Here is a 20,570-nt window from a genome sequence, read left to right as displayed (position 1 = left end):
AGTTTAAGAAACCGAAGTTTTTCCATCCACAAACATGTGAGAACCGTCTGCACTGAAGCTGAACCACACATTTACATTTGGATCAGGAAACAGTCCTGTAGAAACTCCTAAAGTAAGAACGTGGAGTTTATCCAGGAGAAGAAACACAAGAAAACCCTGAAACCCAAAAATCCTTTAAAATGAGAACAAACTGTATGGATGTAGAACAGAGTCTGTGACAGCCAGCAGGATCTAATCTGATCAAACTGATAGATTACCGATCTGTCCCACTGTCCAACACACAAAAACACATTGAAAGCCATTACTGTGTGTTATCTCACAGATCACCACTGGATATGAAAACAGTCACACGTTAATGAAGATAAAAGTTCACTTAACATCCAACAGGTCACTGCAGCAAATCCAGAGTTAGGCTCCACCTGTTTCTATCCTGTTTCAGTTGTTTCAGACTCACAAAAGGAAACATTGTAAAGCCAAAATATTAGAAACATCATCTAAATCTAACATCTTCCAGTTTTTATTAACATGTGGCTCATACAAAACTCAAACCTTAAAGGAGACATGAAACACTACCCATATAAAGGCTAATATACACCACTGAGCCCTGCTCTCAGAAACTGACTTAGATGTAACTCTGTGTGTTAAGCTGGGTTTAAGAAATAAGTGCTTAAACCTAAAGTTTAAAGACATGTTTAGCACCATCTTCTGTCAGTACGTGGCGTGACATCACCCGGTTGGTTGGTTGATTTGTTGGGGCTAATAGACTTACATTAGTTCATGTTAGCTAACTAGTGAGGGTCTGTGCTGACGGACGTGGGTTACTGACCTGGTAGCCTGGCTGCCCCTGGGTGGGTCCGGGATGGGCGTGAGGTTCTGGGGGCGCTCCGTCTCTGGGCTGGGGCCCTGGCCAAGCCTCAGGGGCTTGGGTCCTGGTTGGTGTGTTGCCGGGGTTGTGGGCGGGTGGGTGTATGGGGGCCCAGTCCTGGCGCAGGGTGCCGCCTGTGCATCGAACCACCTGGGGGGCTCTTCAACTGGTGGGGGAGGTTGTCAAATCCTGCAGGAGATTTCCTCTCTTCAGGAACTCTCTCTGCAGGAGGGGGAGATACAGGAGAGGTGGAGGAAGATCTCAGCCTGGGCGTCTATTGTCTTGTGTAGTCTGGAAGATGAGTGGATGATGGGGTGGGTGCAGTTTTCTCTGTGGTGGGGTCGGGTGGACTGTCCCGGGCTCTGTGGGGCTGGGCGGCGTTGCTGCACTGGGCCCCGGTCCGGATGGGCCTGGGCCCCCTTTCCTGGCGGGTTGCAGAGTATGGGGGTGCCTACTGGGGTCAGCGGGGGAGCTGGCCCCAGGGAGGGGTCACTTGCCCCTCCCTTCCTTCCCTCCCCATCTCCAGCTGCCTCCCTCTTCCCGCTCCACCACAATCACCCACACATGCAGGGCCTTGGGGTAGGGGTGTGTCACCAGGGTGCAGAGGAGACATCCCCCCCTCTGTCCCCTTCTGGCTGCCTCTGCCTCAATTTTATCCCACAACTTAGACATTCACATTACTCACACTCTCATTACACATACATATAGGATCTTGGGGTGGGCACGCTACACGGATTCCAAATTACCATCAGGGTGTACACCTCACCCCTGGCGTCGTTGCCCACCTCTCAATTTTAAATACACGTAGACATTGAGGGCTAGCAGGAGGGGCTATACGCTACCTGCTGCTCTGGCAGGTAGCTCCATGCCCTCCTGGGTTTTAAATGCACCTTAGAACACACATACATCAACACTACATAAGAGCGGGTGGAGGGAGGTTTGAGTCTTCCCACACCCCGTTCTCTCGCGGCCTGCTGGAGCGGGGAGGCTAGGAGGAGGAGTTGGCCGTCCGACTGGGGTCTGGAATGTGGGGCCTCCTGCTGCTGCGGAGTCGGGCAGTCTGCTTCTCCCCACCGCAGGGAAAAGGGTAACATCACCTGGGTCTGGGCGCAGTTTCCCCCTCCAGGGGCAAGGGTACCTAGACCCGGGGCTTAGAGTACGCTTGGGGAGTGTGATTGTGTGTACAGCGTCTCTTTATGTCCGTCTCCACGTTGGGTGAGTGTTGAGTAATTGTATATGAGAGCATGAGGGTGGGAATAGATGTTTGTATCTGTGTGTGCCTGTTTGTCTGTGTCTTTATGTCAGGTTGGGTATCAGACGCCACCTCTCTGGGGACATCTCAGGCCCTCCAAGGTTTGAGGCCCATCTCCCCCACCACTTCCCTGCCGGTGGCAGACGCCCTCAGACATCGGTGCGCTGGTGGTTCTTTGTGTCCGGGGTGGGCGCCCAGGTACCCACTGGCTCACTCCTTGGCGGCTGCTTATCGGGGCCTGGAGCCTGGGGCTCGCTCGGGCCACTGGGGATGGGGTGCCTCGGCCTCTCAGCCCGGGCTCGGTCACTCAGGCACAGCTGGCTGCCGGGCGGAGCTCACGGGCACGCCACTGCAACCCCCGGCTTCTGCTCGCGGCTGCTGAGTGACCCCTCATCTGGGACTCTCCTCAGCTCTTTCTGGGATAGCATGCGGCTGCCCTCTGTTGGTCTTCCTTGGTCTCTTGTGTTCTGGGGGCCTCTGGATGTCTGGAGTTTTGATCTCCTCCATACCTGCTTCATGCCCTGGAGGACGGGCAGTGGCCCCCACACCCTCTAGTAGATCATTACATGAAGGAACCTTTTTAAAACAAGCGCGTTCATGCTCACAGGTGCACACACGGGTGATCACACACACAAACTACACCCTTTTTGGCTCCTACCTCAAAGCACACTGTGCGCTGTCGATCCTACGTGCTGCACAATAATGTTTAATATTTAGTATTTACTGTCATATTCCCATATATCATTGTGATGTTGTTTATTACTCTCGTTTTCTTCTGCTTGCTTTCTTTTTTTTCTTTCTCAACAGGTGATCCAGGTGATCGATATATGTATTTTTGTCTGCTTATTCTGTTGGTTTTGGTTTTGCCCTTCTCCCCGTCCCTCTTCTCAGCTGTTTTTCTTTCCTCTTTCTTTCTCCCTTTCTTTCCACCAGTCAAGTCTGTCCCGTATTCAGCAAGTCAAAATAAAATAAACAATAAAGGTGAATCAAATGGACCATTACGGCAAGGCTGGGATGGTCCATTTGGTAAAGTAAATCCGTTGGGCATCTTTCTTCGCCTTTAGACAATAATTCTGATGGCAAAAGAACCAAACGGGACAGGTTTAAAAAAAAAAAAAAAAAAAAAAAAAAAAAAAGCTAACTAGTGACAGATTGCTAACTCAGAGGAAAATGACGACATTAAAAATAAAAATACTTTTCATGCGATCACTTTAGTGCTGCTACAATGAGTTTATGTTAAATGTGCAGTCCACATTCACTCTGTCTCTTTAGCAGTAAGTGGCTTTTTGCTGTTTGGCTTGCTGCACTCAAACGGGAAGATCCAGCTGTTAGCCGTAACATTCGTGTGTGTAGAGCCCTTTGTGAATGAGGACTGACTCTGCCACACATCCCTCAACCAACCACATGACGTAATCTTCTGTACTGACAGAAGTTGGCGCTAAACATGTTTGTAAAACTTTCACTTTAATCTCTTATTTCTTAAACCCAAAGATGGCCCACTTCTCATGGTTCGCTTGTGAATGATGCTGGCCGTGATGGTGCTGAACCACACCCACTGTGATCATTCTGTGGACATAGCTCTCCATTTGTGGTTGGTCACTATTACAGTTCTTTACAGAATTTGTAGATACAGTAACTTGTTGGTCTTGTTGGGCATTGGTCCACTTGGTATGTGACAAATCACTTTTAATAACACCAGCACCTTGAGGCAGCTGTTGTTGTGATTTTCAGTTCAATTCAATTTTATTTATTTTACACCAAATGACAAAAACAGTTGTCTCAAGGTGCTTTATACTGTACAGAAAAGATCCTCACATTATACAGAGAAAACCCCAACAATCATATGACCCTCTATGAGACAGTAGGAAGGAAAAACTCCCTTTTAACAGGAAGAACTCTGCAGCAGAACCAGGCTCAGGGAGGGGCGGCCTTCTGCTGTGATTGGTTGGGGAAGAGGGGAGGGAGACAGGATGAAGACACACTGTGAAAGAGAGCCAGAGATTAATAAGAACCAATAACTAAATGCAGAGGTGTATAAACACATGGTGATTAAAGAAGAAACAGTCAGTGCGTGATGGGAAGCACGCAGCAGGCTACACCTATTGCAGCGTAAAAATCATGTAAAATCATGAAAACATTAACTAAAATAACTAAACCTACAACCACCATGATTTCTCCTTTATGGTTTTCTAGATTTTAGATTTAGTCTTTTATTTTAGCAAGTACGCCTAAAAACGCTATTCCCACGAACAGCATCATACCAACTACAGCACCAACCCCAGCTCCTGTTGTAGGCGTCAGCTCACCACCACAAATAAAATACCCAACTGCACAGCCGACAGCCATTCCCATCAAACCACACCTGTCATAAAAAGAGCGCCACTCTTCTTCTGGCTTTGGTTTTGTTTTCTTTTGTATTTTCAGAGCTTCTTCGGCCTCCTGGAGCATCTTAGATGTGTACAAAGGTTGACATTGTTCTTCTGTCATCTTTTTTATAATCTCCAGCAGCTCGTCGAGTTGAGACTCTTGTTGTTTGATGTCTTCAATGTTAAAAACAAAGTATCTTTGCTGGAACTGATCGGTTAATCTTGTGAGGGATTTCAGTGTTTCCTCCATGATTTCCTTCTTTTTAGTGGTGAACACCACCATAGTGTAGTCCACTGCCTGTTTACCAAACGTGTCCTTAAAAACCTTCAGTGCGTCTAATTTCTCTTGTGAGATCTCTTTAAACCTCTCCACATACAGGAAGACATGAGGACCAGGTTCAGCATGTTTGATGGACCGCTTGATCTCTTCCACCACTTCCTCTCGATCATCACCTACTTTAAACAGACCTGGAGTGTCAACAACAACCACTTCTTGACCCGTGATGGTCTTTCTTTCCTTATGGCACTTCTTTGAGTCCTTATTAGAAGTGAATATTTCTCTGTTGCCCAGGATGATGCCTCCTAGAGTACTTTTACCCTGTCCACTCTGTCCATACAGGACGATCCTCAGTTCACCTGTTGGAAGAATGTCAGTGAGAATTAGCCAGTCTTACTCAAACCTGATTCAAACTGTGGATCATTTTTAACACTTAGACACAACATGCATCCAAATGTTTCATCCAGAAATCATTAATCAGACTTTAAAGTTCACATACTGCACTAGGTTACAGATATTTTTTGTAAATTCAAGAATTTGCTTTGATGTAAAAATTCTAAAATCTAAACATCTTAAAATTAAACTCCCACTGAATTCCATCATTGTCCGACCTGATTGCCTTAAGATGTTTTAACATGCGCTGTAGGTTATTGAAGATCATTGTGATAATAAATATGTACTAGTGCTGTCAGTGTTAATCTCATTAGAATAACGTTAAAGCCATAACCGGATTAACGCGGCAAATCTCCGTTTGCGATTTAGCTCGGATCGCCCCGTGCATCGGGCTGCATGGCGCTAACGCGTTAACAAGCTAACCACGCTAATGTGTTGACACCGTGAAGCCCCATGCAACGAGATTAATGCTGACAGCACTAATATGTTCACATATAGCAAACACAGAAATATAACACTACCGAAGACTTTAAAAATTCTGAAATAAACTGTGGTTTGGTTATTTCTTTGTTGTAACAATGCGTCTGGGCAATAAATGGGGCTTCTGGGAAAACGTGTTTTTTCGCCTTAAATGGTGCCACATTTGTGGGTTGGTTTTTTTTGTTTGTTTGTTTGTTTTTTCCTATTTCTTGTTTTGAGCATGTGGTACCCCAGGTGATGACAATTAGGTACCTGATTAGTGGCACCTAATGAAGGGCATTAATATTGCAAAGATGAAAATAGGCAGACTGGGTTATATTTTTTATGTTTGCTGTGAAGGTAAGGATGACACTCAGACTCTTAACCTAAAGGAAAGCTATAGATCACGTTAGATTTAGGCGGTATAAATTTGGTGCCAAAAGGAACTAATTCACTTGTATTGCCATTAAGTTTAAGAATGTATGTAAACCAAAGTTTAATTTCATTTAAACAGAAGTGAATGTGGGTGGGAGGATAGTAGTTGTTTTAGAAGACAAATAGAGCTGGGTGTCATCTGGGTAACAGTGATAACAGTGAAGTTGAATGTTGTATTTTCTAAAAATATTGCAGAGACGTAGGCGATAAATTATAAAAATGGCGCGGTGGGAAATTGTATCGAAAGCTGTAGTGAGGTCATAGAGAATGAAAATGATGGTGAAAAGTCCAGAATCAGTTGCAAGCAAAATATTTTCAATGGATTGAAACTCAATGGCAGCAATGCCTTCTCAATCGTCCAGGTAAGTAAATCTCCAAAAGTTAATTCTGTTCATCTGGACGAAACGTTTTCAGTGGGAGAAACGTTTCGTCACTCATCCAAGTGAGTGAGAATTGTCGCGAGTTCAAATATTGAAGGAGGGCACAAAACAACACTGGTCCAGAAGAATTAAGTCAAACAATGATTTATTGAGCACACACGTGGGAAGATGTATACTGCAGCACCAGCATTGATCTTCCCCGAACAGCTCAGTTCAGAATGGTTTCATTCATCAGGGTTACGCCCCCCTCATGGCGTGATTACAGATTAAAAATACATTGTTTACAGTCAATGGTACATCTTGTACATCTTTAATGGCTATAAACAGACATAGAACTTCTCCTTTTTATAACACCTTCCATGCAAAGTCATAATCTTAAGCCTTCAGGGTGTCTGAGGGCTGGTTATCGCCTCCAGTCATCTGTTACCAAGTAGACCAAAGTGCAACAGGTTACAAAAAGAAGCAGAAGACATTTGGGCCTTCGCTCAGGCCTGTCACTAGATTTATGTGTATTGTAAGCATGCATGCAGTCAACCGTCCATGCTCACCAGTGAAGCTTAAGACCCTTTTGGATGGAACATCAACTCCAAATAAGCACAGATATGCAATGTGTATACAATGATCATAACTACACCTGTAAATAGAAAAGGTCAATGTGATGACAAACATCTTCAATGCAATATGAACCCTGTAAGAAATATTACTAATAGAATAATGCTGTAAAACATGTTATTAGTGCAATTATAATAATGCAGGTTATATGGCAGCAATAAAAGAATTTCTGAATCTCCACAGAATCCATTGACAGTAAAACAAGAACGTTCCTTACCATGCATGGAGGGTTTCAAGTCCAGCAGCCTGAGACTGTACACTAAGTGGAAGAAAGAGGGCTAGGACTAGTGAGTGTCAAAACCACCATCTAGGATGAGACAACAAAGTTTCATGAGTACATTAGGAAGAAGCCACGACTGATAGTGTGCTCAGTGAATACTTCAAGCAACAGATGCCTAAGAAAAAAGAGGAGCAAGAAGATGAACCCTTTTGGAAGGACAGGCCTCTGCATGAAATGTACCACCTGCAGATAGAGGAAGTGGCTGATATCAAGATAACCTACCAATGGACTGGAAGGGTAGGGGGGTCACCCAGCAGCCCACAGGCTCCACTGGCAGCCAGCTACGCCAGAGCAGACCAAGCTCTGGGCCCAGAGACCCGAGACCCAAGGGCTTCCCACCATCTAGGGTGCTGAGAATGATCCTTTAGGACTTCCAGATACAGAGATACAAACGGGTGATGGCTAACCAGCCAGACAACGTAGCGGTGAACAAGTAGAGAAAGATGGCTGTAGTGATAGATGTAGCTATACCGAGTAACAGCAAGATCAGAAAGAAAGAACATGAGGAGCCTGAGAAGTACCAAGGGCTCAGTAAGGAGCCTAAGAAGATGTTGAGGGTGAAGGTAACAGTGGTCCCAGTGGCATTCAAAGCACTTGGGGCAATGCCTCCCAGTCTGGGCAAGTGGCTCCAACAGACCCAACGAACAACGTCCAAGATCTCTGTACATAAGAGCACAGTCATAGGAATATCAAAGACACTGCACAGGACCCTGAAGCTCCCAGGCCTTTGACAGAGGCCCACAGAAGCCCACAAGACGAGTGACAAATTTTATAAATATATGTATGTAAGTTGGGGACCGTCCTAAAGTTAGCCAGTGTCTTGAATTTTCAGAAAGTTCATGAGAAAAATGTTCATTTAGTGTCACAAGATTTTCTTTTAATGTTAAGTTTATTGTTAATGTTGCATCCATCATTGTATCACTTTTAACCCCCCCCCTCCAAAAAAACCCAGCACATGAATCTTCACACCTCAAAACATAAAAAACGTGCATTGGAAGCATTTGGGGGGGGAGGAGTGTGATTGTATATGTGTGTCTGGGTGTGTGTGTGTGTGTGTGTGTGTGTGTGTGTGTATCCTGTATCAGCTGAAGAGAGAGTGTCTTTTCACCTTTTAAGCAAAAGTCAACAGTCCTCCAGCCAACGCAGGTGACCTTGAAGGGTCTGGGCAGAGAATCAAAACACAGTTCCATAATCAGGAAGAATTTGTTTTTCCAGCCAGCTTCGGCCTTGAGGCCTTCCAACTAGCAATGGGTAACCAAATGAGATCACGGGTATTTGATTTAGCATTAGAGCGAGCAGGCTGTATGTAATTATGCATGTAATCTAATATCCGTCACTGGTACCCGAGTCTATCCAATTTCCTTTGCAGAGCCGTGAGCTTCTCCAAGATCTTATCAATATTGCATTTAATAAGCACAGTTCGAGTACTCATGGCCCTAAACATTGCTCAATCATGCCGTCCAGTCTTGTGCGGTTTTGAACAGCTATGACTGCTTTCTTTATTCTTCGATAAGCCAGCGCCCAGCCAGCTCCAATCAGCAAGAACTCTGTTGTCATGGTTCCGAATAGGTAGATGTCTTCAGACGACGCGCCATTTCTCAAACATCTCTGCAGGACAATCAGGCTTGCCCGAGCCCGGGCTTCTCGTTGAGAACAGCGTGTAAATTGCATTGAGAGACCAGTTGATCAAATCTATTATTCTTTTGTTTTAGACAACAACTGGGTGTCAATCAGAAAAATGAGATTCAATATGTTCTGGATCTTAAAGCAAAGCTGCACACAATGGGGAGGTTGTCAGCGGGAGGTTGGGGAGGTTGATCCTGGAACAACATTTACTATGTTGATCTGGGAACAACACCAACATGATGATATCAGATCATCCAGGTTGTCATGGGTTGTCAGGCTCCTCAGCCTAAGTCGGGCGATGGGGGTATGTGGCGGGATGTGGATTGTGGCTCAGCTGCAGGGGAGGGGTGGGTTCAGCAGTGGGTTCAGAGTGTGGTGTTGGGGAGGCTGACTCAAACTCCTGACCCCATCATCTAATTATGTCTCCCCTGTTAAAGGTGATGCAGGGACCATAGGAGGGAGTGGTGTCTGTGCTACAGGAGCAGGGCAGCTGGAAAGCCAATAAAGACGTGTTAAACTGCAGCACTGCTGTTGATGGGTCCTTCATTGTCAGACTTCGACTTGCTGCCAAAGTTTGTTGGGGTTTACGTTGGGGTTTCTGCCAGTGGACAATAGGGTTTGTTCCCTGCACCTTCAGGTCAGGAAACAGGTTGTGACTGTCATCATCGCATAGCAGTTCAAAGTACCCAGACTTCTTGGAGTCCCTGGGCAGGATGCTTAAGGGAGTTCCACCTGGAGACTCTATTGTCCTACTGGGAGACTTCAACACTTATGTGGGCAATGACAGCAAGACCTGGAGGGGCGTGATGGGAAGGAACGGCCTCCCGGATCTGAACCCGAGCGGTGATTTGTTACTGGACCTCTGTGCAAACCAAAGTTTGTCCATAACAAACACTGTGTTCGAACATAAGGTTGTCCATAAGTGGATGTGACACCTTAGGCCACAGGCGGATGATCAATTTTGTGATTGTATCACCAGATCTGCAGCCATATGTTCTGGACACTCGGGTGAAGAGAGGGGCTGAGCTGTCAACTGATCACCATCTGGCGGTGAGTTTGATCGGGTGGTGGAGGAGGATGCTGGACAGACCTGGCACACCTAAACGTATAGTGAGGGTGCGCTGGGAATGCCTAGCAGAAGCTAAAACCTCTGCAGAGCTTCAACACCATTCCGAGGGAGACTGGGGACATTGAATTTGAATGGACCATGTTCAGCACCTGGATTGCCGAAGCCGCTGCACTGAGCTGGTTGGTGCCTGTTGTGGTGGATGGTGGACACCAGAGGTGAAGGAAGGCACCACATTGAGGTCTGTCGTTCATTTAGCATGTGGGAGTTATGAGGCAACTGATAGGTACCGAAAGGCCAAGCGGAACGCAGCTCAGGCAGTGGCTACAGCAAAAACTCAGGTGTGGGAGGAGTTCAGAAGCCCATGGAAAAAGACTTTTGAACTGCCTTGAAAGAGGTTCTGGCAAACCATCAGGCAACTCAGGAAGGGAAAGCAGTGCTCTACCTGCACTGTTTAGTGTGGGTTGAGCACTGCTGACTTCAACTGAGAACAGTGTCAGTCGGTAGAAGGAATACTTTGAGGCCCTCCTTAATCCCACTGGCATGTCTTCTGTGGAGGAAGCAGAGTCTGGGGACAAGGGAGACGACTTGTCTATCTCCGGGGGTGAGGTCACTGAGGCAGTTAAACAACTCCTTGGTGGCAGGGCCACTGGGGTGGGTGAGGTTCACCCTGAGTTGCTGAAGGTTCTGGATGTTGTAGGCCTGTCTTGGTTGACATCCCTCTACAATGTTGTGCTATGGTAGAGAGCAGGGACAGTACTTCTGGACTGGGGTGGTGGATCTAAACTTTAAGAAGGGGGACCAGAGGGTGTGTTCCAACAATAGGGGAGATCACACTCCTCAGCCTCCCTGGGAAAGTCTATGCCGGGGTGCTGGAAAGGAGAGTTCATCCGTTAGTTGAACCTCGGATACAGGAGGAACAATCAGTGTTGGGGAGTAACGGAATACATGTACCGCCGTTACGTATTTAGAATACAAAATATGAGTAACTGTATTCCGTTACAGTTACCGTTTAAAAAGGTGGTATTCAGAATACAGTTACTTTGTTGAAATAAATGGATTACACGGCGGTATTTTCCTGTTTCATATTGTCGCGGGTCAGGACTGTTTGGGTTTGTTTGACAGCTACGTAATGTTGTTCCAGGCGGCAGCGTTACGGTTGCCATGGTTACACGGTGAGACGCTCTCTCTCTGCGTGTTTCCTGGGTGAGAGAGCGCTTTTTTGTTGTTGTTGTTGTGCTAAGCTAAAAGGCAGAATGCTACAGGCATGGCCCTAAAGCATGTAGCCTGATGGGCAGTGTAGTCCGTGCTGCAGGGAGAATGGACTGCCATACACGTTATGTGTCTGTGAGCGAGGGAGGGAGAGAAAGGAAAAGTCCGAGCTGTCACGGAGCAAAAACGAGCTGGAAGCATGTAAATATAATAATAACCACTGCAGCCAAGAAGAGTGCCCTGACGAGCCCAGCTGTAAGTAAGCTATTAAGACTCAACTGTACACTGTGTTCGTGTTTTTCCTCCGAAAAATAAGTTCCGTTGGAGCAGCCTTTCAACGCCTCTCTCTCTCTGGCAAGCAAAGTTGACCCAGACAACAAAGTAAAGCTAGTTTTCGCCTACCAGCCCGACACGGAACCCACCGATACTCCCCGAGGTCCCCTTACTACTGTTCGGAGCCATGGACCTTCAGTAACAGTAATAAATCACAGCAATAGTACATTCACGTAGTTGTAAACAGCATGATAATATATTAAGTAATCCAAAGTATTCAGAATACGTTACTCTCATTGAGTAACGTAACGGAATACGTTACAGAATACATTTTGGGGCTTGTATTCAGTATTCTGTAATGGAATACATTTTAAAAGTAACCTTCCCAACACTGGGAACAATGGGTTTTCGTCCTGGTCGTGGAACACTGGACCAGCTCTTTATCCTCTCAAGGATACTTGAGGGTGCATGGGAGTTTGTCCAGCAAGTCTACATGTGTTTTGTGGACTTGGAGAAGGCATTCGACCGTGTCCCTCGGGGAGTCCTGTGGGCGGTGCTTCAGGAGTATGGGATGTCTGGCCCATTGCTACGGGTCATTTGATCCTTATACAACTGTCTGCATAGCCGGCAATAAGTTAGACTTATTTCCAGTGGCTGATAGACTTGAGCAGGGCTGCCCTTTGTCACCAATTCTGTTCGTAATTTTTAAGGACAGCCAAGTGAGGAAAGCTGTCATTTGGGTGGCCTCAGAATCTCATCTCTGCTTTTCACAGATGATGTGGTCTTGCTGGCTTCATCAGGTGATGGCCTCCAGCTTGAACTGGAATGGTTCGCAGCTGAGTGTGAAGTGGTGGGAATGAGAATCAGCACCTCCAAATCCAAAGCCATGGTCCTCAGCCGAAAAAGGGTGGAGAGCCCACTCCGGGTCAGGAACAAGTTCCTGCCCCAGGTGGAGGAGTTCAAGTATCTCAGGGTCTTGTTCACAAGTTACGGGAGAAGAGAGCGAGAGATCGACAGATGGATTGATGCTGGGGCTCCAGTGATGTGGATGCTGTACCGGTCCATCATGGTGAAAAGAGAGCTGAGTGTGAAAGTCAAGCTCTCAATTTACCGGTCGATCTACATTTCTACCTTCACCTATGGTCATAAGCTGTGGGTAGTGACTGAAAGAACGAGATCGCAGATACAAGCAGCGAAAATGAGCTTTCTCCTAAGGGTGGCTGGCCACTCCCTTAGAGATGGGATGTCACCCATGCCGAGGATGTCACGGCCAGACGGTCCTCGCCAGTCGACCTGCCTGTTCGGGTTGTGTTTGTGTGCACTTTGCTGTTTTCTCTTCTCCGTCCTGTTGTTTGTTTTTGTTTTGATGTGGGCGCATGTACTTCTGGGAGTCGAGGCACCGAATGGCAGCTGACCCGGAAGGAGTGCTCCGTGCAGGAGCCGCCGCACCTGTGGCTTAATCACCTCACAGGCTGCTACTAATCATTTACAATCCTGAAGCAGACCTTTTTAATGGTGTGGTCAGACGACAGCTAGCGCTGGAACGCAGGGTAGAGCAGCCGCGACTTAGTGTGTTTAGAATTGTGAACCTGGGAGAACTATCTATTTATTGTGTGTTTGTGTGTTTCTGTATATACAAACCTCAGTTACTTATGTATGTAGGAGCACTTTGTGTCCTCCTTCTATATTTTATATTCCCCTTGCTATGAGAGCTGTGTCACAAACAAATTTCTCATTCGTGGGATAATAAAGGTTTACTCTATTCTATTCTATTCTATTCTATTCTATTCTATTCTATTCTATTCTAGAGATAAGAAAGTTAGGCAAACTTAAAATACACTATTTAGCACACCCTCATTCTATGGTTAGGTGGACCAGGCCGCTCTGCCATTCTCCTGTGCCACCTAATCCAAGACACCACTAGGTACTGATCAGTTGACAGTTTCACCCAGCTCCACACCTGAATGTCCAACACACTTGATAAACATTCATTTCAACAATTAAATTCAATTTATATCGTATATATTTCATATTATTATATAATATGTGTTACAACTTTTATAATTTATATAGCACCAAATAAAAACAACAGTTTCCTAAAGGCACTTTATATTGTAAGCTAAAGACCCTACAATAATTCAAAGAAAAGAGATAAAAACCCCAACAATCATTTGAACTCCTTTGAGCAACAGTGGGAAGGAAAAACTTCCTTTTAAAAGGAAGGACTCTCCGGCAGAAGGGAGGGGCAGCGAGCTGCCACAACCGGGTGGGCGGAGAGAGAAGGAAGACAGGACAAAGACATCCTGTCGAAGAGAGTCAGAGATTAATAATAACTAATGATTCAGTGCAGAGAGGTCTATTAACACATAGTGAGTGATGAAGAAACACCCAGTGCATCACGGGAATCCCCCAGCAGCCTACGCCTACTGCAGCATAACTAAGGGAGGATTCAGGGTCACCTGGTCCAGCCCTAACTATATGCTTTAGCTTTAGCATAAAGGAAAGGAATTCTGGATTTAACAGGGAGACTTTTTAAAGCCCTAGAAGTTGATGTTTAGTTTGTTCAAAGATTCATTAGCTGCTTCATTATCTACACAAAAAGCTAATCTTACTGATACTAATCTACCAAAACAAAGATGGTTAACTGCTAGCTGTCACTTTCATTCATTTAACTGTATAAATCACAGAAGAACAGAAAAAGTTTTTTTTTTCTGTTTACTTACCTAGAAATGTTTGCAGAGTCCTAATTTTCAGTTTTAAGACGAGCTTTACTCGAGTAACGAATCAAAATTCAGCGTCACGTTTAAAGATTTAACCACAGAGGTTAAAGACATTTAAAGAATTGTAAGTGAAATGGCGGCAAAATGCGGTCACGTGTGCAGACAGATTATTCTCCCAGATTAAAATGGACACGTCCAAAGCACGAGAAACATCATAAAGTAAACAAAAACAATCACAACATCAGGACTCGTTATGAAACCTACTGAATGAAGTCAAAATATTTAAAAAAGCTTGGGATTGTTTCCTTTTTCTGAGTGTTTGTGTAAAAATCACCAGAGGAGAGCTAACTCATTTTTATCATCAACTGATCTGAGGATCATTTTGTTTTATCTGTAAAATGTGAATAAATTAATCTGCAGTTTCCTAAAACAGAGAAAACCAAACCATAAAGCAGATCATTTTTTCCCTAATAACTTAAGAAAGTAATTAAAAAACTTTAACTTTTAACTTTAACTTTAATTTTATTTCGACTTCTTCAGTTGAAAGGATCAGATGTTTGACCTGCTCTGAAAAACTTAAATAACTACGCTCCACATTCATGATATACATTATGTGTATTCTACATAAAGATTACAATTTAATATAATGTAATATATAGAAGGTCATTGTTGAAGAAAAAATGTACTGTCCTTAGGACATCTGTAAAATATCAATGTTTATAGTTTTATTAGTTGATTAACTAAGTAGAAATCCTTCATATTGAACTGGTCAGCAGCTCACACTCACTTCACTCAGTTCCACTGAAAAGTTCTCTAAATGCAGGTTGGTGATAATCAGACTCTAAACTTAACATAAAGGAACAATCTGACATCTCTGGACTTCAAAACTGTAAATTTCAGAACGAGGCTGAAAATGAATTTCTAACAAAATAACTTCAAAGTAAAGCACAAAGAAGGAGCTGCCACTGGCTTCTGTCTTTACTGTAATTTCTGTCCCAAATATCAAACTAAACACCACCATGACTGTCAGTGCATGACAGATACACTCACCCATCTTATCTGGATCTTCACTGGGAACAGGTACCCTGCAACACCGTGCTAGCTCAAGAGAGTCCATGACTTATTCTGAGTGGTTACAATTCCATTTCACCTCTATATTAAAGCCTGCTGCTAGGTCCCTCCCCTACAACACTGGGTGTCCAATCAGAACTGTGGTTGAAAAGAACCAATCAGAGGGCTGAACAAAAAGTGCATCAAGCAGAGTGCATCCCCATGGGTCTACCTCCTCACCCATAATCTTCTCTCATTTACATCATTACATAAAGTCAACTGGAAACATTACAAGAAAACCAACATCCATGTGTTTCTCATGTACAAGCTAAAAGTTTCACATAAAACATTCCAGGTGCAAATAACCCCTCAACCTCCAGGGCTGAAAAATGAACCAAACACTGAGGAAGGAGGAAAACACGGCTCTGTGGTGGTCTTTCACAGACCCCATGGACAGCGGTCATTGTCTACATGTTGTAACTGTTTATTGTCACCAGGGGACAGTGACACAAATGCCTGATCTGCCAGACTCTTGCTTGTGTTGTTGTTGGTCCTTCAGTCACGGGGAAGCACGATGTTATAATGCAAAGAGCTAAGCTTAAGTTCTCTATTCTCACCAAAAATGTTCCCCAATCAGCATTCGATGGACACACGGCATCATTCACAACACGTTCTCACTCCCAAAGCGTAACATACTACGCTATGTGACAAATCGTCAGGATGTTACGCTTTCGGGCACCCAACACGTTTCTATGTTACGCGTTGGGAAACAGGAGGAAACATGAGAACCGTCTGGACTGAATCTGCACATTTACATTTATTTTATGTTTTTGGAAAACATCTAACACCATTAATGTTGTGGTGAAGGTTAGGGATAAGGTTATGGTTAGGGCTGGAATACATGGCTGGACATGTGTTACCGCTGGAACCGTCATTCTATTGGATGTCATTCAGAATCCGGAGCGTATCATGGGAGCGCCCAAGGTTATCTTTCACATTCCCATGGCACGCCTTGGGATGTGACAAATCGCCGGTATGTTATGCGTCAGGAATGGGAACGGGCTCTCATCCATGTTGAGCTACGTGCTGTTGGGTTTTTGGACGACTGCATACAGGCTATTTGCATAGGTAGCAAACCCCTCTGTACTGGCAAATACCAACAATGACACATCTGTAGCGCCACAAATTCGTTGTGAAAAAAATGCACAAAAATGTGTAATTCCTCTAATGTCCACTGGGGGCATGAGTCAGTCCCGTAGACTTCCAGATTAAAATGCATAACTTTATAGCCTGATACAGAAACTGTTCTGATGTCTATAGAAAATGTCCCCCTTCATAACACCTGTACAGGGATAGATGTTTTTATAACTCACCTGTTTAAATTGTATTGAAGTTTGTAATATTAGGGTCGTGGCCATTTTGACTGACAGCTAGAATTGTCCTAATCTGTCAGTAGTTTTTTTGATTAGTCGATTAGTCTACCATTGTTTCAATCACTCATTTCTGTTATTTTTTTAATAATCCTTTATTTAAACAGGTAAATATCCCACTGAAATTAAAAATCTAATTTCCAAGATCTCCGCCTTCTGTGGGCACACCGTCTGTTCTAGGCTCCAGTGCATGCTTTACCTCACCGCCCACAGCAAATAAAATAATGACCCATGGAAGAAATGATTTTGAAACTAGTGAAATGTATTTTTAACATTAATGTGACCATCACATTAAAAATCAAATAAATAATGCAAATTAAAGTGCAAGTAATTTTTTGTTTTTACATAACTTAAAAACAGCCCAAAGCTCTGAAAATCCCATAAAACATACATTTTAAAACAATTAAATCTTTTTAACATTATTTAATGTGACAAAAAAATAAAATCTTTAAACAAAAAGATAATGTGCAAATAGGTCAGTAAAAGTGGCCTCTGTCCAAGAAACCAAACAGGGCTTCAAATTAAATTTCAAAAATTGTTTCCAGTGTAAAATAACTATGAAAGGTTTACAGAACATTTAATTAATGCATCTGCTCATGCTGTGCAGTCAGACTTCCTCTCTTCTTTGACAGTAGGATAATTCATCTCATTCAAGTTTGTGTTCCTGCATCCCCAGCTGCCTCTGCTTCCATTTACTTGAAGTCAGTTTCCTTTGTTTAAAATGCTTTATGAGAGGCCTCGCTGCTCCAAGTGCTTTACTGATCACAGTGCTTTATTCAATACCAACTGTAAAGTGTGATCAGTACAGTAGACAGACTGTATTTTTCTTGCACTATATTGGAGCTTTTGTCAAGAACAAATGCAAACTTTTCTTGGAGGAATCTCAAAGTTTTCCACAGTCTGCTCAATCCAAACAGCAATATTTGGCCTACTGTGTCATTCTTCTAATGGCATGGTTGTGAGGCAGAAGCTCATGAGCTCCCAGTCATCACTTATAAAGTGACAAGTGATGCTGAGATATGTAACTGTCTGGCAACACTCTTCCAGATGTCAGCTATCAGGGCAATCTTGTTCTTTAATCTTACCAAGAACAACTTCATACTTTACGTCCATGAGTTTTGTAAAATGAGTGCTGTAAAGTGAGGTGATCAGCAACACTGGAGCACCACAAGGGACTGTCCTCTCCCCTCCCCCTTCACCCTCTGCACCACAGACCTTAGCCCCCGCACAGAGACCTCCATCTTCAGAGGTTTTCTGATGAGTCTGCGGTGGTTGAATGCATGAGATGGAGTACCAGGCTGTGGTTGACTCCTTTGTCATGTGGTGCGAGCAGAATCATCTGCAGCTCAACATGACAAAGACCACTATAATTATAGTATTTATAGTCCTATATTTATAGGACTATAAATACCTCGAAGTACACACAGATAGTAAACTGGACTGGGTTAAGAGAGAGAGAGAGAGAGTCCAGACCTCAGCCTGACTGGGACGCTGTGTTGGGACCTTCAGAGAGTTGTGCATAAACAAATACCCACAAACCTCATTTGGATTTGTTTTTGTGAAATAAATAATGATGATCTAATAAGTTATGTGTTATCCATATGAGATTGATTTTAGATCATTTTAAGAACCAGTAAGAATCAGATAATTTTTTATCCTGACACATAAAAGCTGAGAATCAAAAGACAGCCTTTGGGCATAAAGCAACAGTCAGCAATCACCATTAAAAACTGGATCAGCAGCCTTACAAAGTACAGGTGGGTCTTCATAGTAGTGAGTGGGTGTGTTGGCAGGAGCAATGACATCATCCCAAATCTCTACTCTGCAGATTCTCACAGTAGGTCACGTCTGTGGGAAATTTAAGTTTTAACTTTGGAAAAGTGTGAAGAAGTTTAGCCAGGTGATTCATCTATGATGGAACTATTGATCCAGCCGAACTATAAGCTTCAGAAAGGAACATCTGTAGTCTGATCGTCTTTTTTAACAGCTTTAGCAGAGTCATGGTCTGAATGCACTGTGCTTTGCTAAAAGGAGCTCTATAAACTCTCTATAGAAAGGAAGAAAGGAGAGGAAAAATGAGAGAAGGGGACAAAGTAGGCCACAGCACAAAAAAATCACAGCGATCACCAACACAGCAGAAAGACAAACAGCAGCCGAAAGAGAAAACAGACAAACAATCTTAAAAGTAGAGATAGTGTCTGTCTCCTGAATCCCAACTGGAAGCTGGTTCCACAGAAGAGGGGCCTGAAAACTGAAGGCTCTGCCTCCCATTCTACTTTTAAATATCCTGGGAACCACAACAAAGAGCTGAGAATGAAGAATTATGTTTTAGGACAAGATACTTTAAGATATGACGAATATCCAGAGCTTTATAAGCAAGAATTTCATCTGAGTCTGTGCAATGTGGGTGATTTTAAGCAGTGACTGAATTATCTATGCCTTCCTTCCAGAGGATTTAATTCAATTTAATTCAATTTTATTTACACAGCGCCAAATCACAACAAAAGTCGCCTCAAGGTGTTTTATACTGTAAGGTAGACCCTACAATAATACATACAGAGAAAAACCCAACAATCATATGACCCCCTATGAGCAAGCACTTTGGCGACGGTGGGAAGGAAAAACTCCCTTTTAACAGGAAGAAACCTCCAGCAGAACCAGGCTCAGGGAGGGGCGGGGCCATCTGCTGCGACCGGTTGGGGTGAAAGAAGGAAAACAGGATAAAGACATGCTGTGGAAGAGAGACAGAGATTAATAACAGATATGATTCGATGCAGAGAGGTCTATTAACACATAGTGAGTGAGAAAGGTGACTGGAAAGGAAAAACTCAATGCATCATGGGAATCCCCGGCAGCCTACGTCTATTGCAGCATAACTAAGGGAGGATTCAGGGTCACCTGGTCCAGCCCTAACTATATACTTTAGCAAAAAGGAAAGTTTGAAGCCTAATCTTGAAAGTAGAGATAGTGTCTGTCTCCCAAATCCAAACTGGAAGCTGGTTCCACAGAAGAGGGGCCTGAAAACTGAAGGCTCTGCCTCCCATTCTACTTTTAAATACTCTAGGAACAACAAGTAGGCCTGCAGTGTGAGAGCGAAGTGCTCTAATAGGGTGATATGGTACTACAAGGTCATTAAGATAAGATGGGGCCTGATTATTTAAGACCTTGTATGTGAGGAGCAGGATTTTGAATTCAATTCTGGATTTAACAGGAAGCCAATGAAGGGAAGCCAAAACAGGAGAAATCTGCTCTCTCTTTCTAGTCCCTGTCAGGACTCTTGCTGCAGCATTTTGGATCAGCTGAAGGCTTTTCAGGGAGTTTTTAGGACATCCTGATAATAAAGAATTACAGTAGTCCAGCCTGGAAGTAATAAATGCATGAACTAGTTTTTCAGCGTCACTCTGAGACAGGATATTTCTAACTTTAGAGATGTTGCGCAAATGGAAGAAAGCAGTCTTACATATTTGTTTAATATGTGCGTTGAAGGACATGTCCTGGTCAAAAATGACTCCAAGGTTCCTCACAGTGTTACTGGAGGCCAAGGTAATGCCATCCAGAGTAAGAATCTGCTTAGATACCATATTTCTAAGATTTTCAGGGATGCAAATGCAGACTCAGGGCAGATAGACATGAACAAAAAAACCCCAACCTTTATTACAGCCAAGTCCAGAATCTCAAAGCCCATAAAATGAAATGCCAAAACTGAACCTACAAAATACCATAAGACACCAGGCGCAGGAACAGATGCTGGGACAAAGTGGACACAGCTGGTGCAGATAAAATGGAGACAATAAAGACCAGTAACCATCAAAATAAAACAGGAAGTGAGAAATGGGAAAATGCAGACATGTGCATGAACTTAACGTAGGGGAGC

The 20,570-nt window shown here is 43.9% G+C and overlaps 1 protein-coding gene across 1 annotated transcript; it reads right to left on the bottom strand.

Annotated features, from left to right (window-relative positions):
* Positions 1–4,159: 4,159 nt before the first annotated feature.
* LOC120440006 (GTPase IMAP family member 4-like) lies at positions 4,160–15,319 on the bottom strand. Its single transcript, XM_039611563.1, has 2 exons — positions 15,267–15,319; positions 4,160–5,119 (listed from the first exon to the last, which is right to left on the bottom strand). Exons 1-2 carry the CDS (start codon positions 15,268–15,270, stop codon positions 4,320–4,322), a joined length of 804 nt encoding a protein of 267 aa, XP_039467497.1. The 5' UTR covers positions 15,271–15,319; the 3' UTR covers positions 4,160–4,319.
* Positions 15,320–20,570: the final 5,251 nt, after the last annotated feature.

The sequence above is a fragment of the Oreochromis aureus genome, linkage group 4 (genome assembly GCF_013358895.1).
Source record: "Oreochromis aureus strain Israel breed Guangdong linkage group 4, ZZ_aureus, whole genome shotgun sequence".
Lineage (NCBI taxonomy): Eukaryota > Metazoa > Chordata > Actinopteri > Cichliformes > Cichlidae > Oreochromis > Oreochromis aureus.
This window is presented reverse-complemented; position numbering and strand designations above follow the sequence as displayed.